Genomic DNA, 25,734 nt, shown 5'->3' on the forward strand with positions numbered 1-25,734 from the left:
CCCCGTATAGCTAAGGCAGTTCTTAGTAATAAAAATAAATTGGGGGAAATAAATAAATAAAGCTGGGGGCATCAGCATACCAGATTTTAGTCTGTACTACAAAGCCATAGTGCTCAAGACAGCATGGTACTGGCACAAAAACAGAGACATAGATACTTGGAATAGAACTGAAAACCAAGAAATGAAACTAACATCTTACAACCACCCAATCTTCGATAAACCAAACAAGAACATACCTTGGGGGAAAGATTCCCTATTCAGTAAATGGTGTTGGGAGAACTGGATGTAAAAGACTGAAACTGGACCCACACCTTTCCCCACTCACAAAAATTGATTCAAGATGGATAAAGGACTTAAATTTAAGGCATGAAACAATAAAAATCCTCAAAGAAAGCATAGGAAAAACACTGGAAGATATTGGCCTGGGGAAAGACTTCATGAAGAAGACTGCCATGGCAATTGCAACAACAAAAAAAATAAACAAATGGGACTTCATTAAACTGAAAAGCTTCTGTACAGCTAAGGAGACAATAACCAAAGCAAAGAGACAACCTACACAATGGGAAAGGATATTTGCATATTTTCAATCAGACAAAAACTTGATAACTAGGATATATAGAGAACTCAAATTAATCCACATGAAAAAAGCCAACAATCCCATATATCAATGGGCAAGAGACATGAATAGTACCTTCTCTAAAGATGACAGACGAATGGCTAACAAACACATGAAAAAATGTTCATCATCTCTGTATATTAGAGAAATGCAAATCAAAACAACCCTGAGATATCATCTAACCCCAGTGAGAATGGCCCACATCACAGAATCTTAAAACTGCAGATGCTGGCATGGATGTGGAGAGAAGGGAACACTTTTACACTGCTGGTGGGACTGCAAACTAGTACAACCTTTCTGGAAGGAAGTATGGAGAAACCTCAAAGCACTCAAGCTAGACCTCCCATTCGATCCTGCAATCCCATTACTGGGCATCTACCCAGAAGGAAAAAAATCCTTTTATCAAAAGGATACTTGTACTGGACTGTTTATAGCAGCTCAATTTACAATCACCAAAATGTGGAAACAGCCTAAATGCCCACCAACACAGGAATGGATTAACAAGCTGTGGTATATGTATACCATGGAATACTATTCTGCCATTAAAAAAAATGGAGACTTTACATCCTTCGTATTAACCTGGATGGACGTGGAAGACATTATTCTTAGTAAAGCATCTCAAGAATGGAGAAGCATGAATCCTATGTACTCAATTTTGATATGAGGACAATTAATGACAATTAAGTTTATGGGGGGGAGCAGAAAGAGGGACGGAGGGAGGGGGTGGGTCCTTGGTGTGTGTCACACTTTATGGGAGCAAGACATGATTGCAAGAGGGACTTTACCTAACAATTGCAATCAGTGTAACCTGGCTTATTGTACCCTCAATGAATCCCCAACAATAAAAAAAAAATAAAATAAAAGGAAAAAAAAAACAAAAAAACAAAAAAAACCCTGGATTTTAACAACTAGTCGGATATTCTTCCATCACATCTTTGCAGCAAGTCCAGTACAATACTTATACAATTTCTGTCAGCCATTCTGAGCCAGAACTATTGGACAAAACACAAACTAGATGGTAGGAAATCTGGCATAGAGAGTAAGAAAATACTTTGTAGAACAAAGTCAAGTTAGGATTACATGAGAAACCACTCACTTGATGAGAGGTTTTTGAATGGGAAATTAACACTAATTAGCCAAGAATGTAAGAACATACATTGTACCCCTTCTGATTGGCTGTATGCGTAAGAGATCCTCCGGATGGGCAAAATAAAAGAAAACTATTATAGATTGGAGTATGCATATGAATTATTTTTCAAGGCAATATTTCATAGGCAAATCATGTTATAATGAATCAGTGAGACACAGGGCAGCAATGTAGAAACATGCATACACATTTACACAATGCATTTTCTGAAGATTCACAAGAAAATGCCAGCCGGGTGCGGTGGCCTATAAGCCCAGCACTTGGAAGGCCAAGTTGGGTGGATTGCCTGAGCTCACAGGTTCAAGACCAGCCTAAGCCAGAGTGGACCCCAACTCTAAAAAGAGCTGGGCTATGTGGCGGTGCCTGTAGTCCCAGCTACTTGGGAGGATGAGGCAAGAGAATCACTTAAGCCCAAGAGTTTGAGGTTGCTGTGAGCTGTGATGCCACAGCACTCTACCAAGGTTGACAAGGTGAGACTCTGTCTCAAAAAAAAAAAAAAACAAGAAAAAGAAAAAGAAAATGCTAGCAGTGATTACCTTAGGCTAAGGAACTACAGTGGTGGGAATGGAATTTTATACTTTTCTAATCTGTTTGGGTTTTCTTATTATATACTTTTATTTTGGGAAAAAAGTATGATGGTTAAATAAGCCATGATTATGAACTGCCTTGCTTTTTCTTTATGTTTTTCTGTATTAAAATAAAAAATTCTGTTAAACGTTATTTCAAAAATGTAACACCATGTACTCTAAGTCTGTAATTAGGGGTCTATGGAGAATTCTTTCCCTCCCTTAGAAATACCTGACTGATGAGTAAACAGGGAATGGTCTACAAAAATAAAGAGGGAGGGTTATTTGAGTTCAACTATTCAAGACATGTCTGTTGTCTTGCTGTTTAAAAGAGCTGAGAGCTGAAGGTGTCCCTCCAACAGGAAGCAGAAACAGAGTGGGCAGCTTAGGAGGGTGGAAACAGGAAAGGGCAGAGTCTGGTTCTGGCTGGATGAGAGTCCTGAAGATTTTCAGAAAATCCTTGCAAAGGTATGGCACTCTCCCATCATGAAAGGGTAGAAACACTCTTTACTGCTAGCTTGCGAGTGCATGTGGTTCAAACACAAGAAGGAGTAAAGTGGATCCTGAGGACCTGAGGGTGGAGGGTAGAGGGCAGGAATTCCCAGATACAGATGTATCACAGATAAGCACAGGCCATGCTCATGGTTGGAAGCTCAGTAAGAACTCCTGGTGGCCGTAGAGGCAAGAATGTGTTTCGTTTCAGGACTGTGGTGAGAACAGAGGGCAGGGAGCTTACAAAGCAGAGCCAGAGGGGACACCAGGGTGGCCCTTATAAGAAGTTGGACCAAAAGTACGTTCCAGGAAGGTATGAGAATTTCACTAGTCTCAGAAGTGTTGCCAATTCAATTCTTATCTCAGGCTATTAGTTTGAGCATCTTTGTTAAACTTTCAGATTTTTTTTTTTGCTTTTAATCCTATCCTTTTCATTTGTAACCAAGCATTCTTGCACTTTTTTTTTTTATGTTCTCTTAATATCTTAGTAAAATTATCTTTCTGAACATTCCAGCCAGTTATGTTTGTCAGAAGGAAAGGTAGGTGTTTCCAGGCTCTGATTGGTAAAGAGACAGGAGCCTGTGTGGTCCTGGAGGGAGGATGGCAGCATTGAAAACGAGGGCCCAGCTCTGGAGCCTAGGGGACAAGAAGAAATGGGGCTGGCTGAGGAAACCAGAATAAGCCAGGAGGGAGAGTGAAGCTGGATCTAGGGGCAGTATCCTTATAGTCTCTGTCATTGTTTGACAAGTATTTACCAGGTGCTAGGGTATACAGATGGTAGTATCTAACATATGTTATTTACTTGAACCATAGGAAATTACTGATATTAATTTAATTAATTAATTAATTTACTGAGACAGAGTCTCTGTCACCCTGGGAAGAGTGCCATGGTGTCATAGCTCACAGCCATATCAAATTCCTGGGCGCAAGTGATTCTCTTGCCTTAGCTTCCCAAGTAGCTGGGACTATAGGTGCCTGCCACAACGCGTGGCTAGTTTTAGAGACAGCGTCTTGCACTTGCTCAGGCTGGTCTCGAACTCCCAAGCTTAAGAGATCTACCTGCCTCGCCTCCTAGAGTGCTAGGCTTATAGGCATGAACTACTGCTGTGCCTGGCCTCCAATATTCATTTTAGATTCACCAAAATGGAAAATGTCTACTTAACACGTACTCTAAATAGTTTGCACATTTTCACTGCATTTATTCCTCATATCCATTTATGAAGTAGAAACTATTGCTATTATCCATTTTTACAGCTGAGCAGACTAAAGCTCAGTGTGGTTGGGTAACGCAAGGCCACATGGCAGATACATGATACAGGCTGACTATCCCTTATCCAAAATGCCTGGGGTTAGAAGTATTTCAGATGGTAGATTTTTGTTTTTAATTTTATAATATTTGTATGTAAATAATGAGACATTTGGGGGATGGGATCCAAGTCAAAATGCAGAAATCATGTACATTTCATATACGGTTGGTCTCCATATCCCTAGGTTCCTCAACCACGGATTCAACCAACCACGGCTCAAAAATACAGTATTCCTGGGATCTGAGACCCACAGATAAGAAGAGCTGACTTTTCATATCCCACGGGAGAGGGGATGTGGAAGGGAAGTAACCTAGAACCAATCTTCCAAGGATACTGAGGATCGACGCTACACCTCATACATGTAGACTGAAGGTAATTTCGTATGTCATTTTTAATAATTTTGTGCGTGAAGCAAAGTTTTGACTACATTTTGACTGCAACCCATAACATGGGGTCCTGTATGGAATTTTCCACCTATGGTGTCATTTTGGCACTCAAAAATTTGGATTTTGAAGCATTTTGAGTTTCAGATTTTTGGGTAAGAGATGCTCAACCTGTAATAGAGCTAGGACTCATAACCAGGCAGTTTGGCTTCCAGGCTTACTCTTATAAACCCTATTCTCCCATACTGGGTTGAGATCCAAAGACTGACAAGTCCTGGAGCAGCACTCAGCCTACATCCTCAGATGATGTCTCACTAAAGGAAGCACGATCGACCACACATCGGCCAAGGAGGAATGGGGACTGTTGTCTTTCACTCTTTTCAAAGTCATAGCAAACTTTATGAAACCCATGAATTTAACCAATTCTTTTAATGGATTAATCTTTATGTGCAATCAGAGATACCTTTATATTGTATTACTAGAAGCTTTCTTCTAGCAAAACAGTGTATAACTGGGTTGACATTTTAGTCACTTTTTTTTAATTTATTTACTTTTATTATTAAATCATAGCTGTGTACATTAGTGCAATCAAGGGGTACAATGTGCGGGTTTCATATACAATCTGAAATATTCTCATCAAACTGTTCAACGTAGCCTTCATGGCATTTTCCTAGTTACTGTATGTAGGCATTTGTATTCTGCATTTAGTAAGTTTCACCTGTACCCATTCCAAGATGCACGGCAGGTGTGGTCCCACCCATCATCCTCCCTCCACCCTAACCTCCCCCCTCCCTTCCCCTTCCTTGGCCCTTTCCCCATAGTCTTGTGCTATAGTTGGGTTATAGCCTTCATGTGAAAGCTATAATTTAGCTTCATAGTAGAGCTGAGCACATTGGATACTTTTTCTTCCATTCCTGAGATACTTTACTAAGAAGAATAACTTTTGAATAGCTCCAAATAAGCAAGTCATTTAGTCAGAGCCACAGGCCAGAGAACCTCTTCTGAACTCGTGTCTATGTTCCTTAAAACAGCCACCTAATTCCATCTGCCCTCTAGACTCTGTCTCTTTGATCATGTGTTATTCCAAAGGGCAGTGCTCTTCCTAGAAGTCCATTTTCATTAGGTCATTCTTAGTACATAAAATAGCTCCCTGTTACCCCCAGGATCACATGAAAACTCTTACACTTGGCATCTCAGGGACTCCAGTGCTCAGGCTGTCCTTACCTGGCCCACAATCAGTCTCATCAGTTCCTTAGGTGTCTACCTCCCCAGCAAACCCATTCACACTTTAATGTGCATTTCCACAGTCAGTTCCTTTTTATGCCTGCCAAGACTTGTTCTTTGAATTCCCCTTCTTCCACCTCTTCACCAATCTCAGTGTTAACCTTTCTTATCATCCCAGCTCAAACCTCACCTCCTCTGCATCGTTCTTTCTAACAAAGACTGCCAATATTCAAGTCTTCGTTCTGAGAACTCTGGGGATACAGCCTAGGATTTGTCTATGTATCTTGTGACTCATATTTCAATTCTCCAAATATAATATATAAAGAACCTCAGGGACAAGACTATATCTACGAAATTCATTTCTTCAACATTTATTGAGCACCCACTCAGTGCCAAGTACTATGGTATGCAGAGATAATTAAGACACAGTCCCTAGGTACAAAAGGCTGAAGGGTCAAAAGAAAAAGAGATGTATGAGGTTGGAAACATAAAATTCTTTCTGGAGGTCAAAAATGGTCAAATATTGACATCTTAATATGGTTCATCCCAAATATAAAGATAACTATCAAATAATGTAGTAAGATCAAGGACAGAGATACAATGCGAATCTACGGGGTACAGAGGAGGGATACCACAAGCTTATCTTAGAGTAAGATCTGAGGCTTTTTGGAAGGCAATGAGTGCTGAGTCATAATGATGTAGAATTATGCAGCAAGGGAAGGATATTCTAAATAGAGACAACATTAAAAAAAGGCATGGAGGTAAGAAAGAGCAGGAAGATGGTAGGAGTTATAGGCTGAGTTGTATATATTTATAATTTATATATTGATATCCTAACCCCCAGTACCTCAAATATGACTGTATTTGGAGATAGAGCTTTCAAGAGATGGTTAGGTTAAAATGAGGGTGACAGGGTAGGTGCTCTGTTCCGATCTAACTGGGTATCCTCATAAGAAGAGGAGATTAGGGTAGGGAGTGGTGGCTCACGCCTGTAATCCTAGCATTCTGGGAGGCTGCGGCAGGAGGATTGCTTGAGTTCAGGAGTTGGAGCAAAGCGAGACCCCATCTCTACTAATAATAGAAAAAATTAGCCAAGCACTGTGGGGAGTGCCTATTGTCCCAGCTACTTGCGAGACTGAGGCAGGAGGATTGCTTCAGTCTAAAAGTTTGAGGTTGCTGTGAGCTAGGCTGATGCCACAGCAGTCTAGCCTGGACAACAGAGTGAGACTCTTGTCTCAAAAACAAACAAACAAAACCCCCAGAAATACCAGGGATTTGCAGGCACAGAGGAAAGCCACTCCAGGACACGATACAGTAAAATGCATATTTGCTCTTTGAACCTTTTCTTAAAATATGACTCCTGAAGTCCTGGGGGTCTCCTAAGTGGTGTCATTTGTATGCTAATGATTGACTGATGACTGGCAGTACCTAGGCAGCTTCAGGACCAAGGCAGGTGAAAGAGTTGGAACTTTCGGCCCAACCTCCCCCAATCTACAGGGAGAGGGGCTAAGGGTTAAGTTAATCATTGGTGGCCAATGGTTTAATCAATCATACCCACATAATGAAGCCTCCATAAAACCCAAAGAGCAGGGTTTGAAGAGCTCCCAGAGAGCTGACCACGTGCAGGCTCCTGGAGGGTGTCAGAGGGGACTGTGCCCTTCCCACGCACCTTGCCTTACGCATCTCTTCATCCGTATCCTTTGTGATATCCTTTATAATAAACCAGTAAACGTGTTTTCCTGAGTTCTGTGAGCTGCTCCAGCAAATTAGTAAAATCTGAGGAGGGTATTGTGAGACCCCCAATTTCCAGCTAGTTGGTCAGAAACACAGGTAAAACAACCTGGGGCTTGTAACTGGCATTGGAAATAGGGGCAGTTTTGTGGGACTGGGCCCACACCCTGCAGGATCTGACACTGTCTCCAGGTAGACAGTGCCAGAACTGAATTGAATTAGAGGATACCCAGCTGGTTTCTGCTGCAGAATTGATTGTTTGCTTAGTGTGTGAGGAAAAATCCCTCACATTTAGTCACAGAAGTCTTCTGCATTAATTGTGATGGAGTGAGAGCAGAGGAAAAAAACAGAGTTTTTTCTACTCAGTCCTCTCTTCTGGGGAGAGGTCTCAGGAGAGACCAGACTTGCCAACATCTTGATCTTGGGCTTCCAGCCTCTGGAATTATGAATAAATTCCTGTTGTTTAAGCCTCCCAGTCTTTGGTATCTTGCTGTGGCAGTGCCAGCTGACTAACAAAACAGGTTCAATGAGCTATTTGGAGAGTGGAAGAAAAAGCAACCAGTGGCAAGACAGGAAAAACAGACAAGTGAAGGCGTGCGGGGCCTTGCATGTCATCTGAAGGAGCTTGAAGTTTTTCCTGGAGGTGAGGGGAAACTTTTGCAGAGATTCAAGCAAGGAGGTGGCAGAACCATGAAACGTTTTAAGGAGAGCTTTCTGGTGGCAACAGGAAGAGCAAGACGAGAGGCAGAACAATAATTAAGGGGCTGCTGGATTGGTGGAGGCAAGTAATAAAGTTCTAAACAGAGCGAGTGGTGTTAGGGGTGGAATCAAGGAAATACTTGTGAGATAAAATTAGCAGTGGCTAGTCCCAGGGGCAGAGTGAAGGGGAGGGAGGAGTTGGAACTCCCAGGCTTCTATCCTAGATAGCACGTGGACCTAGGCTACCACCTAGCACTTCAACATGACAGGAAGTTAGCAGAGGAAGGTGGGGAGAGGGGAAGAGATATCAACTGGGAGTTAAGTACTCATATCTGATCTTTAGTACTCCTGCTGGGCTGGCAGGAGTCTTGGGAGCCAGCATAGACCAGGGTTTAGCAGGAAGAGCCCGTGCCTCACCCATGTGCCTGGGGCCCTGTTACCATCTGTGTGCGCCAGCTCTGGGAAGTGTTGTTAGAGGGTGGCCCTCAAGTTGCCTAAGCCTGTTTTGCCTGTGAACACAGAGCCAGAAGTAGCTGGGAATGTGCCTCTCTCCAACCAATGAGACAAATGCAGGGGTATAAACACTCGAAGCATTGCTTGCCCTGACCGGGACACCCAGAGTGACACACACTGCCTCCAGAGCAGTGTGACTGCCTTGATGTCACAGCACCCTGGCTTGGCCTTCTTCTCTTCTTCTCACTTCCCTTTCCCTTTTCCCCTCCTGGGAATAAATACTTCCTAGTAAATCTCTTTCACATAAGCTTTGTCTTAGGGTCTGCCTCTGAGGAATTCCACCTAAGGCGGGTGTAGACCAGGCCTCTGGGAGGACATGCAGCTGAGAGTGGAGGCCCTGAGGAAGGTCAAGTGTGAAGGAGATTGTGAAGGAGAAGGAGGAAGAACAGCAAAGAAGGACAAAGAAGGCCAGAGGACACATGGCCATGAAAACCAGGTGATAGAAACTTCAGAAGGGAAGACTTTCAGAAGGTATCACAAAGTGGAGGAATTCAATGAGATAAGAAATGAAATTTGTTCATAGCATTTGTTCAGGGCAAAACAAACTAAGGAAAAAACACCTTCCCTAGACCAGTGAGGACAGAAAGCAGATTCCAGAGGGCTGAGAGTTCGTGAGCATTGTGGGAATGGAGACAAATGTTTTGATGATGAGATGAGGGTGCAGCACTCAAAGGACAGATTATTAAAGTTGGGAGAAATGTGAGTTCAGTCACCAGTTATGGGGAAGGAATCCCAAGAGAGGGAGGGCTAGGGACAGAGGACAGAGGGATAACAATGGAGCCAGGCCCTCCTGGAGGAGGGCCTTGGGCAGGGGTCCCCAGGACAATGCACTTTTGAATCCTACCCCCACAAAGCAAATGAAACAAAGATTTTCTCCTTTAATTACCAGACTATTCCTTAAATTGGTTGAAGCTTGTAGGCTTTAAGCTTAAAAGACAGTATAAATCCATAAAATGTGTAGCTAATTAAACTCAGGTACAAATGCTATATTAAAACACAAGGATATGGTTGGCTTTCATCAAGGTAATTAAAAAGGACTGTCTGCCCTTCTTGGTTAGCAGTAAGACCCCATCCAGTCAAACCCATGGAAGAGAGGGCCCCACAGTGCTGCTCTGGCAAATTACGGTGACTGGACAGTTGTTCCAGGCTGAGTGGTTATTGTTATGCTTGTAGGAGCCGGTGAAGGAACTACTGTCCTCCCTGAGAGGACAGATTGGACTGCAGTCCATGATCCAAAGTGATGTTCATATCCTTCCTCCCTCCCCTTCTTCCTCATGGGCAGAGGGTTAAACTTTATGGTCTGTGTCAAGGCACCGTATTACTGGTCCACCTTGGGAAATAGAAATTTGTCTTCAGCTGCAGGAACGCAGACAGGATTGCACTTGGGTGCCTGAGAAGTCAGGGTGGTTGTAGATGCAGATGGCCTCAGTTTTGCCAATGGGGCAGAAGGAAGAGGAGGAAGAGGGGAACAGGGAAGATCTGGAATAAACACTGAAGGTGAGGGAGAAGGAAAGGACACATTCGAGGCCCGTGCTGGGGCTCTCTGGCCTCAGGACTGAGGAGCAGCTGAGGAAGACTGAAGCTCTGGCCTGGCGGTGAGCACATGGCAGCAACAAGGGACTCTTCAGGGAGGGGAGCTTTTCCGTGAGGCAGGCTCATGATCAGAGCAAATGGGTGTGTCCCCACATGTGGGTGGAAAAGACTGCTATGTTCTTCAAGAATCATAAATAAAAGTGATGAGAAAAATGTTAGAGGTGAAAATTTCAAGTATAATAGAGAAGGCTTATACACAGACATGTGATGAAAAAAATCCCATTTTATTTTTTATTATTATTATTATTTTTTAATCCTGCTATTTTAAATAGAATGTGCAGCGCTTAAGCACCTGGGCAAATTCACAGAATGCTCACGGCACACACAGTTTGTTCTGGCTATGGATAGAGTTACCCACGCTGGAGTTTTCTCCTGATTATTACAGGATGCTCTTGTGACCAGGGGGTGAAGGTAGGGAAAGATGGCCACATTTATCGAGCATTGTATCAACCGGGAGGCCACAGCAAAGATTAAGAGCTACACACACCCCCTGCTTGTTGGTGCCCATTAACTGGATACATTTCAACGTTTTTCTCAGCTTGAGCTTGACTTTAACAATGAATCCAGAAAAAAGAGGCAGCGATAATAAATCAGAAACAATAAAAACTAACAGAGATTTCTTCTGATCTTGCCACTGCGGCTCTTCCACCCCCCTGGGCCTGTGGGAGTTTGCTAACTGAAAGCACTTAGAGAGAAGCTGCCGGAAGCCAGCCTTGCCCTAGAGACGAGAGGCAGGAGAAGCCTTTCAGGAACCCCCCCACCGAGCATCTTCTCTGGCAAGAGCTGACACTGCCGCTCTGGTCAGGAGGGGGCTTATAGGCAGGGCGGGGCAACAGCAGAGACCGGAGCAGCGGCAGGAACACAATAATAAAATCAGACCTTGCCAGGTGGACAGTTCTGGCCAGCGCTAGTGGAAAGGTGAGAGAGAGTCTGGGGAGAGCCACTGGGGTCTGGTGTCTGGGAAGGACGTCCTTACTGATTAACTAATGAGAAAGGCGTGGAGGCATTGATGTGATCCTTAACACTGCGAAACTCTGAGCTCATCACCAGGCCTCAGGAGCCTGTAGCCACATTACAGGCTTCCCAGCCAAGGAAGGCTGAGAAGGCCAGGAAAACCAAGAAGCTTAAAACCAAATGATACAACGACGTCAATCCGCATGTACAGGGGGTGTCAAAAAAAGGCATACATATTTTAAGAAAGGAAAAAACTGTATTAAATTTGTAAAACTTAAGTGACATTTAACTTCAGCAATTCTAAGAGATACAAGATATAGAAGATTACAAATATTATTGATATATTGACTTACAATTTTAATACAGTTTTTTTTTTCCTTTCTTAAAATGTGTATACATTTTTTGGCTCCTTCTGTATTTGATGAAAATGAAACTTACAACTAAGTCAACCTAAGTCACATTTGATGAGATCCATGATTCAACAGTGGATGTATGGAAGGCACAGATGGAAAACAGTTCTTACTAATTACTGGAACTAATAAGCCAGAACCAAACAAAATTTTAGTTTTTCTCTTCTCATTTTGTTAATACTCCAGTATCTATGACCAATAGAATATTGAGTTTTCTTTTTTCCCAATATCTTTTGAAATATTGAAACATGTTTTCATCTGTTAAATGACAAAGAAAGCTTGATCCAAGGATACTTTTTCACTCTAATCTGAATGTCCTTCCAGAGTTCAAGATAACCAGAATACATATATATATATATATATTTTTTTTTTAATGTGACTAAATGCTGTTTCAAGTTCTCTGAAGGCAAGAATATCATGTAGGACAAGAGGATAGTTTCAATCCCTGGGTTTAAATCTCCCCATCCCCACTCCTTTCTGAGCCTTAAGCCATTTAAGTGTTAAATTGCCAGCAAGAGAGATGTTGAAAGACAGGGCAGTGAAGCACAGGGAAATCTAGGCCTGTGACACACAATAGAGAGAGAAGAAAGTGATTTTAGAAGGAGGGAGTGGTCAACCATGTTGAAAACTGCTGTGAAAAGAAGTTTCCACTGCGTCTGCCAACATGGAGGACGCTATCAAGACACAAAGCAAGACGTTTTAAATGTTCTTTGTCCATCGTTTTAAGACATGGGGTATCTCCAAAAAAGAAAATAGTATCTCTGATCACTGTGTTCTTTTAAAGGATTTCTTTCCTAAGGTCTCATTTCATGTTAAAAACAAAATCTGAGAACAAATTTTTACAACTCTGGTCCTTCCTTTCACTTTCAATAATTTCTAGGCTCTCTATGCCCATTTTAGGGAGAATTTTAGGGGATGGGAGTAAACTAAACCTAGCTATATTGGGGCAGGCTCAGAAACATTTCCTCCTCATTGTAAGTGCATCTGATAACAACATTTTCCATACTGATATCACAATGAGTGTTTCAAATGCAGTCATTTCATCGTTAGCCTAAATTTAGGCAAACACAATTTCTGAATACTCAGACAAAAACAAATGCCACAATAGGCCTTCTAGCACAAAGGTCTAAAAATACTATATTCTTCTCCCACTCCACACACAAAGAAAAAGATCTTGGGCATCAGAAGTTGGGTTGACCACAGCTCCGTGGAACCTAGAGACAAGGCTCTCCTCACATGTGAACTGACTTGCCAGGGTGTGGTCTAACTTGCTTCCAAGTTAGAAACACATTTCATCAAAACTAATAGTAATTATGATATCCCCAGCCTCCACCAAAGGACTTAGAGATGTGTAGCATGGAAATGGCCTCGTAGTCTTTGAGCGGTGAAGAGATTGGCCTGGTTATGCAGCTCACACGTAAGGATGTTCCTGGGTCCGTCCCCTACAAGAACACAAACCTCTGACTCCAGCTCCCTCTGCTCTCTCCACGGCTCAGCTTCCCTTGTCAGCACAGCCTCTCTCACGGAGTCTACACCCACTGGCTCCACTTTTATTCACTCTTCTGTCCACTTCCACCTGAACTCCTTGTCCACCACTCATCAATAAATGCATGAAGGTCAAGGTCACCAGCATCTTCCCTGTGGTACTTGTCTCCCTGTTCCATACTCCTTAGCAGCATCCAGCATCAGCCACCCATACCTTCTTGCTCCCTGCTGGCTCATTTTCCTCTCAACCTCTTCTGTCACTTCCTCTCTGCCTGGTGATTTCCTTGTATTCAGAATTGTAAGTGTTTTAGAGGCTGAATGTTCCAATCTCTCCAATGAGCTCCTGACTTGAAGACCCCAGAGTTCTTAATATTAAATATTTATTTGGGATCGCAAACTTAACAGATGCAAAACTGGACTCTTCATTTTTTCCCCCTCCAAAGCCTATTCCTCCTAAAGTCTTTATCATCTAGTAAATGGCATCACTACCTACCCAACTATCTGCTCAACTCAAAAACCTAAAGTCATTCTGGATACTCTCATTTCTTTCTTTCCCACATCCAATTCCCCAACTTCCTTCCTAGAAGCCCTTCAGTAAGACTTCACATCACTGCCCATCACCTGGGACCAGCTGGTACATGCAGCATTGTCCCCGTTAAGTGCAAACTCCCTGAGTGCAGAGACTGTAACCTCTTTGGCCATAGGGCAGCCATCCCGCCTGGCTTAGTAAACACTGGCTCAGGGAACAGAAGCAGGAACAGTGGTGCTGGGGTGAGATCGCAGGTCTCCTGGCTCCTGGCCCAGACGCTTCCCACCTCTCGAGGTGCCTCTCCTAAACAATGGATGAGTCAGCTTGGGAGGCTGCAGTAGCGTGCAAGTGCGGGACCTTTGCTGTGGGTAGGGCACAACTCTCCACGCCCTACTTTCTACTGTGCTGCACAAGAGCACCAGTCAGCCTCCTGCCCTAGGGTCTGGCCGGGTTGGGGCATTTCTAGTACAGCTTCTGCCTCACAGTGGCCCACACTTACAGTCAGGAGGATGGGTGGGGGGTTATTTAAAAGCAAACTACAACAGCAAAACCATCCAGGGCAGGCTTCCATCTGCACTGTGGCCATCTAAGATGGGGTGAGGAGAAGAGGCAGCTCCTGAATGACTTGCCCCCTCCCCCCTTTGACAGCTGAGATTCCAAACACTTGACTCTAATCAAGAGGGGCCAGATGAATGCTTCTGTTGCCATAGCAACCCAGCGCTCCTGGGTCCTAGGCACCAGGTTTCATATAAGCATTTAGTTAAGGAAAGGCGTAAAGCAGAGAGGAGGGGGACAAGCATGGGAAAATGGCAAGAAGTAATCGTGCAGGTCCCACAAGCCACAGTCCACAAACAAACTCAGGAGCTGGCAGGGGAATCCTTCTCTTGCACCCAGAGCAGCAGCAGCTTCCTGCCAGGCCACATCAGGAACAAAAGGCCCCATTGACACACACATCTGTGACTACTGAACACTTAGGAATCAATATTTTCCTAAAGATTTCCCCTCCTTTGCCTTTAAAGGATCACTATCTGCCAGACTGCCAAATCCCAACCTTCTCCATGTCCACAGCCACACCACATGAAGTGACTATTAGAACTTCAAGAGAAGAATTTGGTCCTGGAAATGGCCTCATGCTAGTTTTTTCCTAAATAGAGTCACCGGGAAAATGTCAAAAGGCAAATTGAAACCCACACCCTGAAAGACTTAGAACAATCATATCCCTGGGAGGATGAGTAACCAGCCCAATTTAATTTAAAAAGGAAACACAGCAGATTTAATCAGATGGCCTGGATGTGTACAGGAGGAAAGAAGAGGGAAGGAGGGAGAAGGAGGTAACAGCAGCACAGACGTCTTTACCTCAGCACCTGCATCTCCTCCGGGGAGTCCCGCAGCTCGTCCTGGAGGCGACGCCAGCGCACACAGGCCCTCAGCTCTTGCTGCTCCTGGGCCTCACGGGGGGCCAGCTGCTTGGGCCGCAGACATACAAACACACAAAACACAGTCATTGCTGTTCTCATAGAACGGCTTGGTTTGTTTCAGTGAGGGATGACATGGCCTGCCCCCTGCTCTCATCTGTGCCCCACCAGAAAATCAAAGGCCTGAAGGAGGAGCCTCTTAGTTCCTCAAACAAAGAACAAAGCCAGGAGCTGGGACACGGTGTTGGGAGGGGTCCCCTGTCCTAGAACCTCCTGCCCCTACACACCTGGCCTGCAGAGAGTGGGCTTCCCCAGGGGCCATTTCTACTCTGATTCCATCCAGTCCTTTCCTGCTTTGCCTTTCTGCACAGGGTGAGGAAGGCCCCTCCATTTACCTCCTGTTTTCCCCAGCCCTCAATTTTGTTAAGGACTGTTTACAGAGAAGCCTGCTAATGCAACCCAGATGACTCTGTTTGCATATAATCAGAAAAAGTGTCCTGCCTGGACTCACTGTGGGGGAGGGGGAAGCCGCCACACTCTGCCCTGCTGAGTTGGACTCGGCTGTTGTCATACAGATGTGCTCACTACTATCTTCATAAAGGAGGTGGCAGAACACCCACAGTGGGGGGGCGGGTGGAAATCCGAATTCACTCAACATATATTTACTGAGTCTGTACCAGACCCTGAGGACAGAGCCCCTGTCATAAGGAGTCTGGAGGAGAGGGAGATAGGTAAGAACCTTAACACCAGGGTGCAGGTGATGGTAGAGGTTAGGGAAGAATCCAGATGCCCCTTGCCCTCCAGGGTTTTTCTGAGGAGGTGGTGCCTGAGCTGGCCCTCAGGGAAAGTAGGAGTCAGCCAGGGAGGGACAATTTCAGGAAAGGTGAAGGCACGTGTAAGGTACACGGGGTCGGGGAGAGTGTTATGTGCTTAGAGAATGGCAAGGCATGTGGTCCAGCCGGGAACAGATTGCCATCCGGAAGGGAGGGCCATACTGGGCAGAGGCCAGGAGGTCAACAGACATGGTGTGCCCATTGTCAGGAATGAAACTGTGTCCCTCCAAAATTTGCATGTTGAAGACTTAACCTCAATGTGACACTATTTAATGACAGGGCCTTTAAGGAGGTAATTAAATGAGGTCATAGGAGCGGGGCCTTAATCATATGAACTGGTTTTCTTTTTTTTTATTATTATTAAATCATAGCTGTGTACATTAATGTGATCATGGGGCACCATACACTGGTTTTATAGACCATTTGACATATTTTCATCACACTGGTTAACATAGCCTTCCTAGCATTTTCTTAGTTATTGTGTTAAGACATTTATATTCTACATTTACTAAGTTTCACATGTACCCTTGTAAGATGCACCGTGTAATCCCACAAATCACCCTCCCTCCACACATCCTCCCCCCTCCTCTCTCTCCCCCCTTCCCCATATTCTTAGGTTATAGCTGGGTTATAGCTTTCATATGAAAGCCATAAATTAAGGAAGAGACAGCAGAGCTCCCTCTCAGCACAAGCAGAGGAGAGGCTGTGTGAGAGGACAGCGAAGGGCAGCCAGCAGCCGTCTGAGGGCAGGGAAGTGAGACCTCACTAGAAACCAACCTTAATGGCACCCTGATCTTGAACTTCTAGCATCCATAACTGTGAGAAATGAATGTTGTTGAAACCAGCTGGTGTGTGGTATTTTATTATGGAAGTCCGAGTAGACTAACATGCCTGTGAAGGAGTTCAGACTTTATCCAGGTTGATGACCAGTCATGTGAGTCAATCTTGCAACTAACTCGATTCACCTATCCCTGTGGAACGCCACTCTGAGCGGACTGCCAGTTCCCACCTCCTTGTCCAATGATGTCACACTCCCCCTTGCTGTGCTCTCCAGCGCTCAGTGCTGCAGAGTGACCCAGTGACCACCACCACCACCGTGTCCTCCCAGCCTCTTCATGGGTAGAGCCTGCTGCCGACCAGGAGTGTCCCATGAGGTAGCACACCGCCCCTCACCCCAGGGGCTCCCCTACTGCTTGGAAGGTGTGAGGTGGTGCTCACTAGGGACCGGCACCCGCTCAGTCTCCCTCTTACAGGAAGAGGTCAGAGTGGGAAACGTGCTCTGCAAATGTTTCCAAACTTTGGGCTGGAATCTAGAGTGGCCACTTTGCTTCAGGAATGTTCATATTTCCACATCATGAAAAGTCCTGTATGCAGCTTAAAGGATGACGAGACGGGCCGACTGCTTGACTCCTGCTTTCCCTCCAGGCCCCAGGCAGAAGTCACTGCCTCCACAAAAACTTCTGGATCCACTCAGACCTGGACTTTCCCACATTTGAACTCCCACAGTATTTGGTATTTACCTTTCTTTTCTAGCTTATTTCTCCTGCCTTCCACTGAATGCTTTTTCTTATCTTCATGATCAGGGAGGGCTGTGTCTTACTCATCCTTTTATCCCTACAGATCTAGCACAGACGGACAGGAAACACAATGTGGCTATGAAATGCACCTGGCTTTTGACAGGGGATGTGGACATATTTAAGGCAGAAGTATAGGCAGGGGGAAGGGTGAGGGAGGAGCACTCTTGGGGATGCGGGAGATAAAAGATATCATCATCAGATACCTGAAACCCACTAGCAATGGGCCAATATAGCTCAAATCTGATCACATCAGAAGGGAAGTACCCGCAGAAGACAGTATGTTAGAGGCACATTTATATTCAACCCTGGCTGAATGCCTACTATGTACCAGGTAGCAAGAACTACAATAAGGAAGTAAACAATTCAGGCTCTGTGCTAAGCTCATTCACGAGCTGTCTCATTCACCCAGCGAGGTGAACGGTTCTTATATGCAATCTACAACCTACCCATCTTCACAAAGCAGGTGAACAGCAGGGCTCGGATTCAAAGTTGGTTTGACTCAGAGCCCAGTCTTTTCTCTGTATCTACGTGTGGACTCTCTTCACAGGACTTTGTGAAGCTGGAGACAAGGACGCTGCCAGCTTCACAGTCAAGGTGTGAAGTGGACAGCAGGATGAGTAAGACCCAGCTCCACTCTAAAAAAGTAATAGTCTAATTGTGAGAATAAGAAAATCACATGGTAGAGGGAAAAAGGAAAAAAAAAAGAGAGAGGAAAAATAGAGGTAAGCATCAATTATTGTGGGGGTTCAGAGTTTATAGGAGAGTAGCATTGAATTTGTGAGTGGAGTGAACTGTCTGGGCTACCCAGAGATGGTGACTCAGCTGGTTAGTGAAAAATAAATAGGATTTCAACAGACAGAGGACTTTGAACAAAATCATACAGGTGTGTACACACTTGGGAATTTTGGAAAATGCAAATAGTTCAGTGTGTAGGGGGCGGGGATGGTAGGGAAAAGAAGTGACCTAAATATTAGAACTTGCAAATAAGCAGGAAGCAGCTTAGTTGTTCACTGTCCTTATTAGAACTGGTGCCCAATTCTTTAAAGCAGGGGTTGCAAACTGGGAGTGTGTTGACCAGGTCTGGCTTCTGGGTATGTTAGGTTTGAATAATAATTTTTAAATTAAGAAACTTCACATAAAAATTGAGACTTATGGATTCCTTTAGAAAACTATAAGCCCGGCTGTATTGAGCCCTACTCCCTTCAACATGAGGCAATTGCCAGTTTGCCTTAGTCCTCACCATTCCCTAATCTGTAACACCAACTGCTTCACTCTTCATTCATTATTTGTGAGCAGACATTGGAGAGTAGATTACTGATTTAAATACTGATTTCCTTGTTCATTTGTCTACTTTCTCTCCTGTCTCTAGATTGTGAACCCCACTAGGAGCAGAGGCTTCCATCTCTTGTTTACACAACTATCTCCCCCGCAGGAACAGTGCCTAATGTGCTAGTAGACATTCAATACCTTGCTGTTGAATGAATGAATGAATGAATGAATGGATGGATGGATGACTATGCACAGAATTTGGCTTCTATATATTGAAATGCTTAGGGTCACTTTAAGCTCACCTGTTGTGCTTCAGCCCAGAATACATCTTCCAAGTGAGTGGCAAACCCTTCACTCAGCCACTCCTCTGTCCAGTCACGGGCCCCGATGGCGAGGCCAAACCAGGCATGGGCAATTTCATGGCAGAGACGGGTCCCACAGAGATGGCTCGTTCCTGTCAAGGTGCTCTGAGAGAGGAAGATGATGTGTGGGCTGTGGGTAATGGGAGAGAAAACACATGGAGTCTTGTTCGAGCCTGTCCCCGTGGCCACCCCATGGGGCAGCCTTCTCAGCCTGGCAAGCCTATGATTATCATGTGCATGCTAGATCATGACCGATAGGCTTGCGGCTTAGATGCTTTTAGACATAAATAAAGTGGCAGTTTACATTTCTGGCAGGAGTTCAGGGTGCTGTTTCTGCCAAGCAGTTGTCTCCGTCATCATACGGCTATTACCTGTAATAAGTAACCTGCACCAAAGTTTTACACTGAAAAAATTACAAGGCAATGGAAGCACTTACTCTGAAATCTGGACTGTAAAACAAGAGCAGGTGTGAGAAGGCGAAGCCCAGGCTCTCAGGAGAGTGATCAAAGAAGACCCTTCAGCCAAAAATCCAAGAGGCTTACAAACAAATTGAGAAGTCATGCAGAAGGATAGAAAAAGCCAACAAGAATGGGACCAAAATTTTCCATTTCACACCAGGGCTGGTTATGGAGTTAACAAACTAACAGGTGCTGTGGATGGGTGAGGTTTTCAAGAGACTCAGCTAAAGGCTGGGTCTGTGTAAGGCAAAGATTTTCAGCGGTATCTATAGGTGCTTAGGGATTCACACGACATAACAAATTTATCCTGAGAGAGAGAGAAAGAAGGTAGGGAGTTAACCACCCGGGTGTGCAAATGGCCCAAGGCCTGGCACCAGACAGGGAGATTTATCTAATCTCATTTTCCATACCTTGTTTTAAAACCCAAAATACCACAACTGGGTAAATGGGATGAAATGGGAGGAAGGGAGCTGAAGAAAGAAGAGGCCAGGAGAGTAACTCCTATACGTGCACCTTCGGCATTGATTTTTTCCAGGACTTGTTTACAGTCTTTCTAATGAAGGATTTGCTCTTTAAAAATCTCTCTTCCCTCCATCAATTCAACAAAAACAGTTGTGAAACCTTCCAAATTAAGGAACTGTACACACCGGTTCCCTTTTCAAAAGCCACTTGTTTGCCATCATGTTGGCTGTGCACAAGCCAAGACTCCTTGCAGATTTTTCTTCCGCCCCCACAGCTACCATTAGCGAAAACCCCACCTTTATTTCCCTTGCACAACATTATCCATTCAGCTCAGAGTGCTCAACTGCAATCGAGGGAGTCATGTCTGCCAAAATAGACAGCTTTCATGTGAAATAATAACAGGGCAGGCACGCAAACAAAAAGGCATCTGCCACGTACTCTGAAGAGTCCACCAGAAACCCCCAAATGTAAAAGTGGAGTCGAGGGCATTTAGGACAAAGGGATACAATGTGACAGGCCCCGAAACAAGTACAGAACACTAACAAAAATAATAATAATAATAACAGGGAAGAAAGGAAGGAAAACCTGCGAGGCACAGGAGCTAAACGGGGGAGTCACCCTGTTGTGAAGACAAACTGCAGGACCTGGCATTTTCAAGTAAGTGATCTCTGGCTCTGGCATGTGCAGTGCTACAAAGAAAAGCCACAGAAATGTACCGAGTAAATAACATTCCAGACATACTGCTGGCAGAAGCACCCTTTTGGCTAAAACAAAACAGAAGTAACTTCAGGCCTTATAAACAGTCTCAAAGGCAAGCTTGCATGGGAAGGGTCCCCCAGCCAAAGCGACAGACGTGCACGCGTCCCTACAGAGGCTGCATGGCTGACTGTCTGCTCCAGCCAGGAAGTTGCCACAAACCGATGACTGTGAAATCGCAGCAAAACTGTTCATGGGGGGAAAGCCTCCACTACTGCGCTGTTTTGTCCCGGGAGGAAGCCTAGCCAAGGCCCATTTATGCAAATAGAAAAGTCTGTGAGGGCCTGGAGGAATGCACAAAAGCAGCCGTGTGGGGGGTGGCATTTCATGTTCCTGCCCTTTCATTTTTTCCCCTTGAACAGTCCTTGTTGTCTCCACCAGACTTCCTTCCCCGCCCTTCAGCAGTCTGGAGACACCACCCCAGCCGCAGGGCATCTTGGTCAGGCTCAGGACAGACCCCGGCGTGGCTGGAATTCAACCCAAATTCCTATTTCCCATCCTCAGTCCTTATCCCTCAGCCAGGGATAAATATATTTCCTACTGTCCTTTGAGGGAGACTCAAGCTTAAACATTTTCCCCCCACCCCTGCCAACTGGAAGGAAGGGCATTTAACTTGATATAAATTACCATATTATCAGAGAAAACATGACCTTCTCCCTGAAAAGCAATTTTCTGGTTGGGAACCTGACTTTAAATCCTCCAGAGGCCTGTTCTGTCCTCTAAAGTAGAGTTTTACTTATTGGATAGGATGCTCTGGGGCTATTTCCCTATGAGGGAAATGGTTTCTTTTTTTTTTTTTTTTTTGTAGAGACAGAGTCTCACTTTATGGCCCTCGGTAGAGTACCGTGGCCTCACACAGCTCACAGCAACCTCCAACTCCTGGGCTTAAGCGATTCTCTTGCCTCAGCTCCCGAGTAGCTGGGACTATAGGCGCCCGCCACAACGCCCGGCTATTTTTTGGTTTTGCAGTTTGGCCGGGGCCGGGTTTGAACCCGCCACCCTCAGCATATGGGGCCGGCGCCCTACCGACTGAGCCACAGGCGCCGCCCGAAATGGTTTCTTTTTTAAAACTACTTAATAAATTAAAAACATGGAGTGAGGTTTTAACAACCTTTCTCAAGGGCTGTTAACAAAATTCTGACATAAAAGGACTAAGAGAATATTCTTTCAAGGAGAATTTCCTTCTCTTTTTTGACCCTAAATGTCAGAATTTCTCATGTTAAGCAGACTTTACCTCTTCTCTTTTTTTGATCAACTGCTTTCTTCAACAGGCAGTGGAGAAAAGTCGATTTCTGTTCTTAAGCTCACTTCAAGGAGCAATATTAAATATCTCTTTACCAACAGATAATCTATCTCATGTACACCTTCAAAAACAGAATGAACTTTTAGAATTTTCTACTCCTACTTTAACCTTGATTCCTAAGCTCATCCCCCATCTCCTTCTGCCTTCTCAGAATCTTATTCTCGGCCCCAATCAGCTGGCCCATGATAAATCTTCCCTCTGACAAGGATCACTGGGGAACATTTTTTTTTCACCCCCTGAAAGGGTCTGTGTCAACGGTCTCTACAAAAGCCAGACTGTCGATTTATCATCGTTATAGGGGAAAGGACATAATCACTTCAATGACATCTTCATCCTAAAAACATTCTTTCTTTCTTTTCTTAAATTGCAGTTTATCATTGTTCTCTAATAAGAGAAGGGCAGGAAAGTGACACTTTAAATTTCAAAAAGCACAAGACCTTTTTCTAGTATTCTCCACCACAAACTCTCTTTTCTAAGTGGTGGAGGAGAAGGACCTGGGCAGGCAGGAGGTGGTGCGGAGCCACAGCAGGCCACCCGTTGTCATTCTCTCCCAGGAGACCATCGGTGGGGCTGCCTCCACTGCAGAGGACAGGCATAATGTATGTCTGCTGCTTTGCCCCTAGAGATTAAAAATATCATGTCTGGTCTTAAAATAGTTTCTCAGGACTGTTCCTGAATACTACCTACCCACTCAGATTAGAATGCTGTGTTCGTTAATTTAAAACATGCTCCTAGCAGGGGAGGAAGGAGCGCCTTATTACTCCCAGGAGCTGCTCCGATCCTTCGGGAGGAATTCAATTTGGAGCGGAAATAGAGAATTTCATCAGATCTTAAGTAGGAGCTGGTGTTTGATTTATTCCTGCTTTTTCCAGGGAGAGCTGACCAGCGCAGCCCATCTTGCTGCTCAGGGGGCAAAAGAGCACTTAGCGCTCCAGCTACTACATAGATGCTGCTGCCACAGCTGGTCAGGGCAGCTGCATACAGGAGATGACAGGAAATTGCTTTTGGTTAGGACAAGAAGAGCCCCCAGGCCACCCCTCCCATTCTAGTAGGGCAGATTCCAATTCCCCTCATAGGGAGTCAATTTATTTTACATATAGATCCCTGGGAGGCCTCATATACACCTACATTTATATGGCTTGAACTTCGTGTGGGGTCAACATTTTTCACAATTTCAACAACATGTGGAGCCCAATATCCTATGTCAGAAAAGAAAGAGGAAAGCCAGGCTCCTTTTTCTCTAAGGTCAAATGGGATAGTCCTAAGGGTCTTAGAATTACTGGAAGGCAACTTTTGCTTATGTGACTTAATTACTTTTTAATTTAAATGGAACAACTGAAATGTAGACTTATAGTAGCCTGGGGGCAATCGGAAAGAGAGGGCAAATCCACCTTCCTTATTTCTCCCTCAGGGCCCTACCGTTTCTCTTTCCTTCAAGAAGTGCAAAGCGGGCTCAGAGCTTCTAGCTCAGGGGCTAGGGCGCCAGCACCACATGCAACAGAGCTGGTGGGTTGGAGCCCAGCCTGGGCCTGCCAAACAACAATGACAACTATAACTGAAAAATAGCCAGGTGTTGTGGCGGGTGCCTATAGTCCCAGATACTCAGAAAGCTGAGGCAAGAGAATCACTTAAGCCAAGGAGTTTGAGGTTGCTGTGAACTGTGATGTGACGCCACTGTACTTTACTGAGGGTGACAAAGTGAGAGACTCTGTCTCAAAAAAAAAAAAAAAAAAAGAAGTGCAAAGTGATGTATTCACACCTCACCTATGCATTTAAAATTGAATGCGCAGGGCATGGCCCGGTGCCCTGACTCCAAAAGAGCCTGCCAACAGAGGCTTGCCAGGCAGTGGACTGAGACTAACAGGTGGGGGCGTGGTTCCCAACTGGTCTGCAAACAGAGGCTAGTTGGGTGCAGACTGAGACCGGTGGGCGGGGGCATGGCCCCTGGCTCCAACTGGGCCTGTGAGCCAAGAAGCAGACAACAGTGTCGACTGAGTGTGGAGGGTGGGAGTGTGGATCCCTGGCTCTAATTGTGCTGTTGGAGACCCTTGAATCCCTTTCTGTTGAGCAGGGTTTGCACTGCCTGAGACAATTTAATTGGAACCCGTGTCTGGGGCTGTCCACTCAGGGACATTCTGAGGTTGTCCTTTGAAGTTCTTTGCAGAAAAGAACGGGTAGGGAATGGGCACCACAGCTGTTTGTATCTCTTCATAGTCGAGATTTAAACCTAATATTGTGGTTTCTTAAGTTAGAGTAGAGGTTGGCTGATATCAAAACAGAGCTAGCTTACACTATCTCACCAAGTAGGTCCGCAGAGTCTCCAGCCAAAACTCTGAAAGGGGCCTTTGTAAGGTTGTAGGAGATAAGCCAAATTACAAAGCCTCATGCTTTGGTAAGGGGCTATCTCTACTAACTGGGAACCCCAATTCAATCTCACCCTACCAGTTCTAATAACCAAATGGTGGAAAATAAACATGGTATGGACCCAACAAAAGAGCTCTGGCAACATGAATAACCCAGAGTAGATCAATCCCCCCAAGAAATGACAAAGGAGATACAACTGAAGATGCCATGCACAGACAAATGGCAGCAATGTCAGAAATCAAATTCAGAATATGGGTGGTAAATAAGATAAATAGAATGGAAGAAAAGATAGAAATTGAATTCCAAAGAGTAGTTGTAAAGTTGTTTCAAGAAATTAACGAATTCAAAGCCCAAGTCACCAAAGATATGGACATAATGAGAAAAGAGATAGCAGAGCTCAAGGACACGAAAAAGTTAGTTGAGGAGCTCCAAAATACAGTAGAATCCCTCAGTAATAGAGTTGACCAGGCAGAAGAAAGGATCTCTGAAACTGAAGACCAAGCTTTTGAATGTTCCTAAACACTCAAAGAGGCAGACAAATGGAGAGCAAAAACTAATTATTCCCTGAGAGAGCTGTGGGATCACTCTAAAAGATCAAACATTCATCTTAGAAGAATTCCTGAAGGAGAAGAGAATGGTCCTAAAGGTACAGATGCTCTACTCCAAGAGATTTTGGAGAATTTCCCAAGCATTGCAAGAGATACAGAACTTCAGATAGCAGATAGTTTCAGAACCCCAGCAAGACTCAATCCAAATAAAGCATCACTTAGACACATTGTGATTAATTTTGCCGAAGTTAAGATGAAGGAGAAAATTCTGCAAGCAGCCAGATGTAAGAAAAGCATCACCTGCAAAAGGAGAAGTATCAGAATGACTGGAGATCTTTCAGCTGAAACGTTTCAAGCCAGAAGAAGATGACCATCAACCTTTAATCTCCTAAAACAAAACAACTTCCAGCCCAGGATCCTATATCCAGCTAAACTGAGTTTCATTTGTGATGGAGAAATCAAATACTGTAATGACACAGACATGTTGAAGAAATTTGCCATAACTAAACCAGCTCTCCAGGATATTCTCAGACCTATCCTCCACAATGACCAGCACAATGCTCTACCTCCAAAGTAAACTCACCCAGAAATTTTTGAACAAAACCCAACTTCCACAGTGGTGAAAGGATTAAAAATGTCCACTGGAGGGTGGTGCCTGTGCTCAAGAAGTAGGGCGCTGGTCCCATATACTGGGGATGGTGGGTTCAAGCCCTTTCCAGGCCAAAACTGCAAAAAAAA

The 25,734-nt window shown here is 44.6% G+C and overlaps 1 protein-coding gene across 3 annotated transcripts in view; it reads right to left on the reverse strand.

The window, feature by feature from the left end:
• The window catches only part of AOPEP (aminopeptidase O (putative)), a 422,485-nt gene that overhangs the window by 153,194 nt on the left and 243,557 nt on the right, over positions 1-25,734 (reverse strand). For 2 of the 3 annotated variants that reach the window (XM_053577274.1, XM_053577284.1), the window contains exons 6-7: positions 19,046-19,235; positions 15,006-15,112 (exon numbers count right to left, since the gene is read on the reverse strand). In XM_053577274.1, coding sequence (XP_053433249.1) covers positions 15,006-15,112; positions 19,046-19,235 — 297 coding nt within the window. Of the gene's footprint in view, positions 1-14,993; positions 15,113-19,045; positions 19,236-25,734 lie in introns of all 3 variants that reach the window. The other variant, XM_053577293.1, reaches the window with a different exon arrangement.

The sequence above is a fragment of the Nycticebus coucang genome, chromosome 2 (assembly GCF_027406575.1).
Source record: "Nycticebus coucang isolate mNycCou1 chromosome 2, mNycCou1.pri, whole genome shotgun sequence".
NCBI classification, from domain to species: Eukaryota; Metazoa; Chordata; class Mammalia; order Primates; family Lorisidae; genus Nycticebus; species Nycticebus coucang.